At 42.5% G+C, this 10,743-nt stretch overlaps 1 protein-coding gene across 2 annotated transcripts; it reads left to right on the forward strand.

The window, feature by feature from the left end:
* The first annotated feature begins 2,372 nt into the window (after positions 1 to 2,372).
* Positions 2,373 to 10,653, forward strand: BCL10 (BCL10 immune signaling adaptor). 2 transcript variants are annotated; one of them, XR_006169022.1, is made up of 5 exons: positions 2,373 to 2,503; positions 6,153 to 6,441; positions 7,538 to 9,144; positions 10,081 to 10,149; positions 10,569 to 10,653. XR_006169022.1 is itself a non-coding variant. In XM_042820067.1 (3 exons), the coding sequence occupies exons 1-3, from the start codon at positions 2,426 to 2,428 to the stop codon at positions 7,903 to 7,905; spliced, it is 735 nt and encodes a 244-aa protein (XP_042676001.1). In that variant the 5' UTR covers positions 2,373 to 2,425; the 3' UTR covers positions 7,906 to 9,951. The 2 variants fall into 2 exon arrangements, 1 of the variants encoding a protein (XP_042676001.1); XM_042820067.1 differs by lacking the exons at positions 10,081 to 10,149; positions 10,569 to 10,653 and having other exon boundaries at positions 7,538 to 9,951.
* Positions 10,654 to 10,743: the final 90 nt, after the last annotated feature.

Consider the following 10,743-nt stretch of genomic DNA (forward strand, 5'->3'; position numbering starts at 1 on the left):
GCTGCACGTTTTGTATCCAAATATTTCTTCTCGTGTGCTACAAATGATGCAGGTGGAGTTAATCTCTGCCTGGATTCTTGTGCTCTAATGACATTAGGTTGTGATATCCGGAGTAATGGTCCCAGGAGGTAATCCATGACTCTAGGCTTGGAGGCCGTGGGCATTAAATGCTCGTAGGCCTTCAGTGCCACCTGGTGGCAACCCGAGCTTTAATTATTCGAGGCCTCAGTGTTGCTTCTGCTCTTTTAAGAAATCCAGCATAAAATGATAGTACTGGAGCAAAAGAATTGCAGTAGAATAGTTTGTCTAGGAATATGACTTTAAACAGAGAAGAACTGAATATTCTTGCTGAAGATTGAAGAACAAGTAAAGACGTAGCTAGAGCTAGTCTAATCTAAATACAGCCTTCATGCTAATTTAACTACACAAGTTAACTGGTTTATATTGCATTATAGGTTTATATTACTATTTATAAATCAGTGCTACCTCTGGATACATTCTGCTTGGTGCAATTACTTCACATAGTAAACTACGTCATTCAGATGAATCTTTGTGTATCTGTATACAGGAGAGAGTTGGTACCAGTTTACTTGGATTTGTTTACGAATGTCAATAATGTAAAATAGTACAAAAGCTATACAACTCCCATTTGCCACATCAACAAGCACCTCATAGAATATTTAAACCTTGAAAAGCAAAATATGACAGTCATTTAAAAAGATGTGCCCTTTGAGAAGTTTAGCTGAAGAATATCACGTCAGCAAATCAAGTCTTCCTGCACTGACTTTGTGAATGTTTCAGGGACAGCCTGCCAAAAAAAAGCATCAGTCACAGTCTCCTGCATCCTGAACTCCAGATATCCTCACATTCTCAGCTACCTCACCTCACCCCCAAATCCACGAGGCGTAGGTTCATTGCTGTGGGTTTGTCATTTGAAAGCTGCAGTTGTTAGCTCCAGAAATCCATTCAGTTTGGTCAAGGCCCCCTGATCTGTGTCTTTGACTGAACCAAAGTCTTTGCCTGGAGCTTTCTTCCTCCTCCTTAGGGCAGCACTGCTGTGGAACATGACGCTACCAGGGAGAGGCCTTGCTGTGCAGTGAGGCTGCCTAGGGAAAAGGCTGATAGCTGTGGGCAGAAGGGGGGGGAATCAGCAGCCAGCCATAGTGCTGCAAAGCCCAGCGGCCTCTTCTCACAAACCAATAGTGTTACAGTGCTTGCAGGAGCCCACATGTGAGCGATTTGAACAGAGCTTTGTTGTAAGCAGTTTCTGAAACTTCTTTGACTTAGAAATTTCTTCTAAATGTGTGTACGTACATAATTATATAAACCAGTGCAGTGTCTGAAATCTTCCCACCTCCCTTCAAAAAAGAGTTCTCTAGCTCTCTCCCCATTGAGGCTCACTGATCAGTATTGAACTGATGCTAACCTCCTGAAATGAGTATCATACTGAAAGCAGTCTTCTTCCGGCTGCTGGGCTCTTAATTCCAGTTTTATTGGCAGCAAATCTGCTAAAATCTATTCTATTATTGAGTTCTCTACCCACAGTTAATTCCTTCCAGCTTGCCTCATGCTGGCTACCATGGTGCAGGGATCCAGAAGCCCAGCTCTTCAGGTGCTGCTTTAAACTGCATCTCTCACTGAGTGGGGTTATTAATATCCTAATTCCAGAGTGCACAGCAACTATTTTTATCAGAACTATTGTGCAGAGACAGCAAGGTCTTCAGCAGAATTCCCCCTGAAGAGAGGCTGGAAGACGTGTGGTTAATGACCAAGTGTGGGAGTGGGGAGCTGGGGGACACCTGCCTCAGCTCAGCAGTGCCAGCACCTTGCTGGGAGCTCCAGAGGATCTCAAAGCACACTTTTGAGTGCGACAGATTAGAGAGGATCAGTGCAGGTGCTCGAACTGCCCTGCAGTGCTCTTTGTTCTTGCAGTCATCCAGGGTGATGTTAACATCCAGCTCTACAGAGATCAGAACAGTGAGCATTCCTGTATTTTTGAAGTGTTCTGGGCAGGATGTTTGCTATGCAATGCGGTTATTAATAAGCCAGCGGAGCAGGTATCCCAGTCAGCACCCAGAGTATGACGCGATGTGGCACCGAGGGACGTGGAGGTCACGGGCTGACGGCTGAACTAGATGACCTTAAGGTTTTCCACGCTTAATGATTCGTGTGACTCCACGAGCCAAACAGCACTGCAGCGGGTGCAGACGGCAGCGACTCGGCGCTGAGCGGCGCAGCAGCACAACATCGAGTGCCCGCACCACCGCAGCGGCCCGGCACGGCGCCTCACTGCGCGTGCGCCTGTGGGCGGGACGGCCGCGCGCCTTTCTCTTGGGCCGGCGGGCGGGGCGCGGCGCGGCGCGGGAGGGGCCGGAAGCGGAGCCGGGGGCGGTTTTCCCTGTGGTGCGTTTGGAGGGGTTCCGCGATGGAGGTCTCTGGCCCGGCCTCGAGCGCGGTCGGGCGGCCATTGACAGAAGACGAGATGGCCGACGTGAAGAAGGAGGCAAGTGCCGGGCCGGATTGCAGGCGGGAGCCGGCGCGGTGGGAAGCGGAAGCGCCGTTAGAGCGGGCGGGAGCGCCTCGCAGAGCGGAGTTCCCCGGCGCGGCCCGGACAGCGCTGGGCTGTGGGTGGTTGGTTACGTCAGAGAGGAAATCAGTTTGCCTCTTGTTTGTTGACCGTCCGAGTGCTCGTAATGTATAGTGTCCTATGTACCAATTTGTGTATATTTGTGTATATTAACACTGTGTGGCCTCTTGGGTAATTTTTTTTTTCTTCTCTCCTATGCCGTTTTTTCATTCAGAAAAGGATGGAACTTAGCTTCGTTTCTTAACAGCTTTATGCGTGCGGCGTTTCCTTTAAATGCTTTGTCATAGTTTGTGAGGCGTGTTTTTCGAGTTATTACTTGCTTCTGTGGAACGTCAGAGTACAAGTGCAATAGGTAGCATCCAGTTGTTACAGCAAAAACAAAACAAATGAAGGCAGGACCTACTTATATATCACGTCACATGTGCAGTCTGATTTAAATTTGTCTGTGTTAGTGGCTGAGTTTGTAGTTTCTTCTCCCAGGAGTCCATCGGTGTCACATCAGCCTCTAATCTTACAGTTCCATATAGTAATTGGAGGACTTGATGGAAGGCTGGTGTGTAGTAAGAGAGAACTTTAATTTTATCATCAAAATGCAGTACAGTAAATCTGACTGTAGAGACTCTCCCGTTGAGGAGGTTCATTGCTGCTTCAGAGTATGCTCACTTGGTTGCCCCAAAGTCGTTCAAGTACCTCTGATCAGGCACATTCATTCACCACATTCATTGTGGTGAGCTATGGGCCAGGTCAGGTGCTGGTCTGTCTTTGTGAAGCAGCACAACGCTGCTCAGAGCTCGCAGTGCAGGTGTGTGTGAGCGTAACAAAAGGAATAGCTGCTTCTCCAGCTCTCAACTAGATTAAGTGGTGATCAGGGCAGCTATGGTATCAGAGCAGACCCAGCTTAACTGCTGTGAGAACACAATCATAGTAAAACAGGTATTTAATTTTTTACCTCTCTTAGCCAGGCTCCTGGTACCTTCTCCTTCCCTACCATTTTGTCACATCAGAGAATACTTAAAGCAACTGCCTAGATGGTCATAGGAGTCTTACACTTTTCTCTGCACAGTGAGCTGTGAGATAGAGAAGCTGCACCACTAGAAATCCCATGTGTGTTGTGTGACAGTGCACCTCAGAAAGCTCTTTTACAGGGGTCATCCTGCCTGGGTAAACTTGTCTGAAGGAGAAATTACAAAGGGCAAAATCTAATGGTGGAGATCTGGGCAGAAGGCAGTGAGACATGCAAGAACATTGATATAGAAACAGATATTTAAAGCTCCTGTTCTTCTATGTTTACTCTTTCTGTTCCTTACAAACTGCTAACCTGTGTGGACAGTTGGGGGAATTCAGAACTGATGCACTTAATGCAGTGTAAGGCACAGTGCAAGAAGGTGTTAGTCGAAACACAGTACTTTTCTTTTGAGTAACAACTTGCTTTATACTTCTAATGCTAAAAATTTTACTGACTCTTGTGTCTCAGAGTTTGTTGATTGATCCCTTGTGTGGTAGGAAGAGGTACAAGAAATGGAAAAAATCAGTGTTGCTGGCAGTATTTTTAGCACAGCTTGCTGCTGTTGGATGCTTGAGGTGTGTTGCAGAGCAGATGGATACAAGCAGCACTGCTGCCCTTCTCTGTTCTTACAAAGTCAGTTAGGCCAGCACCCTGTGATTGCACAGGAAGCTGGATCGAGTCATCATCCACTTGTGGGACTGGGTCCTCTCACTACCAAGCCCAGAATAAGAGCAGGGACAGATGCAGCTGCTGTGTGCCCCCAGCCCAGAAGAGCCACCCGGCTCCAGCTGTACTGTTATGCTCTGGTTTCACATTGAGTTTGGTCTGGCTGTGGCAGTTTGCTCCCAAAATTTTTCTTGCTCATCAGTGCACAAGTAAAGCGAAGAGTTGTTTCCACATTGCTTTCATAGAATATAATCTCAGTGAGTTGGAGGATATTTGGAAGTTTTCTTCAGGAAAAAGCATTGAATGTTTCTTTCATCACTTGTATATTAAAGCTTTTTTCCCCACTTGTAGCCCTCAAATTGCTTTTTCTTTGAATTAAATGAGGCAAATTTGATGAAAGGAGAGAAGGGGGATTTTTTTTCACATTGGTAACTTTCAGCTAGTGGATCTGCCTTGTGTATTTCTTCACAGTGAAAACTGCTGGCACAGGAAACTGCCAGTTCTGTAGTATTATGTAAAATGAAAGCTTGTTTTTCAATTAAAAAGGTATCATTTGTGACTCATCTTCATAGAGTAGTAGATTGGTTCTTGAAATCAGAGTTGTGAACAAGATGTTAGTTCTGTTTTGAAGTTAATGTACTGATTAAAATAAGAGTTGGAGATACTTGCAGTTGTGTGAACCCTATGAACAAGGTAAATAAAAGTCTTTATGTTATGCTATGTGTGAATAAATTCCTCTTTAAAAGAGAAGGCACGTGATCTTCCAAAGAGGAATTCAAAGTCGTGATGTTGCTCCTGTAAATTAGCTTTGAAGTAAATTGATATTTGTGTTGTAATTGAATATGGTAATAAAAGTTAGTTTGTTTCTGGGGAACCATAGCGTGTGAGTGGAGGTGGGACTCCATACAAGGTGCTGCAGTGCCCAAACGTACTTAGTGGCACTGCAGTTCTGTGCTCAGAACAGGGCTCTGCTTCACCTTTCCCAGTGGCAACTGGCTGCCTGCAGGGCTTCTTAGGCAATTGGTACAATCCCCTCCCAGGGGTAGACTTGCATCTTTTTTTCCCCCTTCTCTTCTCTTTGCTGGTCATAGAAAAGAGTTAAGCAACTAGTTGACACTTGTTAGCTGGGGTTATGCTGTAGGAGGTAGCGCCATTTTGCTTCGGCCAGTCATCAGAGTTGTGCTAATTTCCATGCATTGGTGCTGTGTGTCAGGGCTGCACAGGTTGCTCCAGGTGTGTGGTATAAAGCCTTAAACCAAAAGAAAGCAGATGGACAGACAAAAAGCAGCCAGTAAGTCTGTTCAAAGTAGGTGCATCTGTGGAAGGAAGAGCATGTATTGTGGATGCCAGTAATCTGGTGGTGAACCTGTGTGCCCAAATAACTGTCTGTCTAATGCAACTTTTAAACGGTGAGTATGTTTATACTGTTGCTCTGAGACTGCAGTTATTCAGTGTGCAGAGAACATTGATAATGACAGTGTGTGTCCTGCATACAAATGGTGTAGAGATGTGACAATGTAGACAAAATGAGTGGCTGCTATTTGTGTTTTATTGGTTTAATTTTTTTTCATTTTATTTAAAGACAGTTCTGAAATGTGATAAACACAGACTTAATGAAATATTTTCAGTGTTTGCCTCCACTGGCTAGTATGCATTAAAAATTCTTAGATCACTCAGGAAAATGATGAATTTTCCTTTAGAAAATTTTGGAAAAAAAAAAAAAATTCCCTTTTAAATAGATGCAAGGAGAAAATTCTCTGCATATGATATGCTCATAACGTAGTGGCATCTTTAAACTATTTTATTAACCTGTAAGTCATAAAGATTTTTCAGTGTAGCTTCTAAATAAATGGGAAGACTGAAAGATTGACTAATGTTTGTTCTGTTTTTCAGGCTTTAGAAAGGATGCGTCCTTACTTGTGTGACAAAATTATAGCTGAGAGACACTTTGATTACCTGCGTTCAAAGAAAATACTCACTAGAGAGGACACAGAGGAGATCTCTTCGCGATCTTCTAGTAGGAAAAAAACTGGGAAGTTATTGGACTACTTGGCAGAAAACCCAAAGGGACTGGATGCTTTGGTTGAATCCATCAGGCGGGAAAGAACACAAAACTTTCTGTTACAGAAGATAACTGACATAGTGTTGAAAGTCAAAAATGAAAAACTTGAAGCTCTCAAAGGTGAGAAGTTTATAATAATGTACTGTAAGACAGAAGTTTTATTTTGAGGAGCTGTGAAACAAAAGTCCTACAGCTGTGTGTTCCTTACAGATTTTTTTTTTTTTTTTTTTTTTTTTTGCTTCCTCTAGTTTTTGGGACAGCATAGTTTGAAAATTTCATAGTTTTCCATTTAAAATCCTGGGCATATATTGCTAGTTTTACTTCTTTATTTTCTGAACATGTAATAAACAACAGATCAGAGAAAACAGCTGTGCTGTGTGTTGTTCTAATGAATAAGTTTGTTTCATGCTTCAGTTCTACTTTCTGTGAGCTTCTAATTCAGAACTCAGAATAGGTGATTATCTTCCATCTTGCATTGCTGTTGAAGCTATTTGCTGCAGTGGCAGGATGCTTTGGTTTTGTTAAACTTTGCATCTCAGCAGAAGATAAGCCCGCAAACACAGCATGAGGGGGAATTCTTATTCTTGCCTTCAATGTCAGAACTTAAAATTAGACTGTTAATCTCTTTCTTCATGCAGTCGGAAGTTTTGTTGACATAGAAAACTTAAGTAGCTATATGTACTCATATTTGAAGGCAGAAAAAGAAAGTATAGAGTATCTAAACCAAAACCCTTACTTCCTCTTCCACACCCATAAATAAATAAGAAGGAAGAAAGTATATTTTTAACTCCAGAGATGAAAGAGTTGAATTTCTGTTTGGCTTCAAGTATAGCAGCTGTCAAATGCAGTCTATTTTGAAGTAGAACCATGCAGCTGAGCTTTTTAAAAGTTAGTTTGAAGATTATAGTGAGAATATTCTATCCAAAGATAGCTCAGAGGGCTGAAGTGACTTCCTAGAGGGAAGCTTCAATTACAGTGCACCATTATCAACCAGTAGCTGATACAGAGAAAACTTTTTCACGTGGTTGACTAGATGATCTGCTTGTGTTTTCTAATTTGGTGTTAGTACTGGAATGTCACAGGTAAGATGAAGACAGTCTGTTAAAAGTGGACACAGCTGATCCTTAATGACAGCTTTACCACTACTGGTTTAAACTCAGAGCACAGTTAAAGGATGTATCCTGATGTTGATTTTATTCTCTGCTCTTTGTTTCAGGTCTAAGTTGCAGCACATGTCTGACCTCACTGTATGGAGGAACAAATAATCTTTCTAGATCATATTCTGATGAATCCAATTTTTTTGATAAAACAAAAGACAAAGAATCTACTCATATGCATAATCCAGAAGAAGATTATAGCACTGCTGCATTTATGTCTGCTGTCTCTCTTCATTCAATGAATCTACCTGTTGCAGAGATGGGGAATGCTGAGAGTGCAATTTTTTCAGCCACTCTTCCAGGCCCTGGAGACCCTGGTGCACCCCCTCTCCCTCCAGAGCTCCAGTCAGAACAGCAAGAACCATCTACTAGTTCCAGTGACAATTGCTTTTTGCCTTTAAGGTCACGTTCTCTTCATCCACAGTGAACTTAATGACATTTGTCTGTTCATCCAAATGCTACTGAAACTGAGTTTCAGTCTTTTAAGGGCAAAAAATGTTTTCAAACCGTTAATTTGGGTAATCAGAGAGAACAATCAATGCTACTTGATGTTTTTAAAGTCTTTTTTTTTTTTGTAATCGGGTGTCTCTAGCTGCTTTTGTTTTTCTTAAGGAGTTTGGTTTTTTGTTTTTTAATTATGGTACCATACCAGCAGAAGTTGTTTCTTCGTTGTTCTGCTTTTTTTGGTTTGTTTGCTTTGTTTTTAAACCAATATATTTAAGATACCATGTTTAGTTGCAGGTACTTAAGCTGCAGTTACAGAATAGTAACAACAAATGTCATTTTTTTTTTTTAATGTTTTGTGGTGAGTGAAAAAGCAGCAGTGATTAAGAAAAGCACTGAGTATTGAAAAACAATGTCCTAGACTAAAAGCTTAAGCTCACATGCAGAAAAGCTTAAATTCATGCACTAAATTAATGTGTCCTCCATATATGAGTATAATTTGCAAAAAAATATTTTCATTTGGGGGGGAAAAAAAAGAAGCCTTACTAAATCTGTAGCTATGCTTATTCACAAGAAGGCTCTTAATTTTCTGGACTTTCTTTGTCCGACCAGTAAACTGAAAGGCACTCAATATCAAAGTGATTTTGAGCCAGCAAGTACATATTCACAAGCCCTAGCATGTTATTATTGTAATATAACTTAGAAAATCATGATTTGAAATGCACTTTAAATACAAATTCTCATTAATTTTTAGAAAGGAAAGGTTTTTTTAAAACTCGTGAGGGCTGTCAGAAAATGTTTTGTATAATGCTGTTAAGGACTAAGGCTTGTGTGTTTTGTCCTGGTGGGTGAGCAGAGGAGTCTCGTGGCAAGGAAGTGCCCTTAACTGAAAGATTCTTGGAAGTGTTGTACTTCAGATACCTGCTCTTCAACACAGACACGTTTACAGTTGTTTAGAATTGAAGGCATTTAAACTATTTGATCATGGGAAGGTTCTCGTGTTTCTGAACACAATATAATGCAATATTCCTCTTATACTCTGCCTTAACCACTTGAAAATGACTAGACAATCTTTTTCTTGGAAATGCACTCTTGCAGCATTCTGTAATGCTGCTCTTCAAAATGATGCTTTCAGTATATCGAAAGACAAGTTTTGTATTTCTTGCTTTGAATTCTTTTTGTTTTCATACAGCTGTGTAATTCCATTCAAGACGAAAGCCAGGTAATAACCCTGAGTTGTGTTTTCCTTTTGCGCAGACAGGCCTTCTGCAGGACCTCTGCATAGTCTCTACACTTTCATTTCATGTTTGCTCTGGTTTCAGGAGTAGGTGAAAATGACCTGCAGTGTTCAATTGTCGTCCATATTCAGTACGTGAATAGCTTACATTTGCTTATAATGTGAGCTTCTGCTTGTGTATTTATAAAAAAGCCTGGTCTTGTAAATGTCCGAAGACCTTCAAGATGGTGAAAATGATTCTAAGTGAAACTCATCAGTACAGATGGCACTCTGGGATCTAAATTTAAGTAAAATCTTGCTCTCTAACATGAAATAGAGGATAAGTGCAGGTCTTTCTTCCCTTAACTTGTACTGCAGTTGCCCATACTCAGGATGCATAGAAGTCTGTGTCTAGATCTCTTTGGTTGCTGTATACGACTTGAAGAGTTGCATGTGTGTTCTCAAACTTTTTTTTTTTTTTTTCCTCCTTGTTTTCACTTCCTTGGAAGTCTAGACTTGGGTCCCTTCTTGGGTTCTTGTACATGGGGAGAGAGCAAGCTTGGCCTTAACTGAAAAAGGGTTTTAGGTCACTGTGGAAACTGTCTTGCGGTTGTATGTCAGAACACGCAGTGTGAGCTGCCTGCCACGCTGCACAGTGAGCAGCAGGCCTGCCCGTGTGGGGAGCGCTCCTGCAATGGAGCTTCTTAACCTGAGACTTTAAATGAATGTATTATCTTATTAATGTTTATAATGGGCATTTTTAAGAAAAATGAAATATTTTTAGCATGACTCTTGAATAAATTCTTTTGTATATTTGCTTGTTTTCCTGTTTGCCTTTATTAAAATGTGTAGGCTCTAAGAGACTCTAGGAGTAGCTCGTGCCAGTACCTGGATGGGTGGCTTTGGTTTTGTATGTGTGAGAGGCTTTTCTTCTTTTTACAGAAGTTGTCTCTGGTGGAAAGAGTGACAGTGTGAAACCTGTGTTGGTACAGCCTTGAAGAGGGTATGAAGGTAGGACTGCCTTGAAGAGCCCCGTGGAGAGAGAGCACACATGTGAAATGGAGACCTTGTCTGCTGTGTGTGGCTCATGGCTGGTACTGCTAACCTGAGAGTCTGAATAGCAGCAAGAGTGCTGGGAGTTCCTCCTGCTTTCCAATGCCAGCTGCGGGGCCTGATTGCCTGCATGCTGCCCAACAGCTGCCACAAGCTGATGTGGGTGGAGGTGCCCCAGAGCGGTGCTGGGAGCCTTACCTGCCCAGAGGCTGAGGGCAATGCCATTTCTCTCTGTTCCCTCCAATGAAGCTCACGGGTGTGAAAAAGAGAAACGAAGGTTGACTCAGTTTCACGTCTAATTCTCTTTTCATCTGTGGTCTTTTTTTCTTTTTTCTTTTTCTTTCTTTTTTTTTTTTTTGTTTTTTTTTTCTTTAAAGCCCTAACTTACCGGGTCGAACGCTCGCTACTCAAGTGCGAATGCAGGAAGGCCAGTTATTTCTCTCCCTTTCTCCCGGACGCCGGTTGCCGCCCGCAATGCAGGCCGGGGCCGGCGGGCGGAACCCTCGGCACGGGGTCGGTTTCCGTGCGGGCGGCGAATTGCGCAGCCCCGCC

This window comes from Centrocercus urophasianus, unplaced genomic scaffold, assembly GCF_019232065.1.
Source record: "Centrocercus urophasianus isolate 14NV4802_14NV808 unplaced genomic scaffold, USGS_Curo_1.0 seq_18, whole genome shotgun sequence".
NCBI lineage: Eukaryota > Metazoa > Chordata > Aves > Galliformes > Phasianidae > Centrocercus > Centrocercus urophasianus.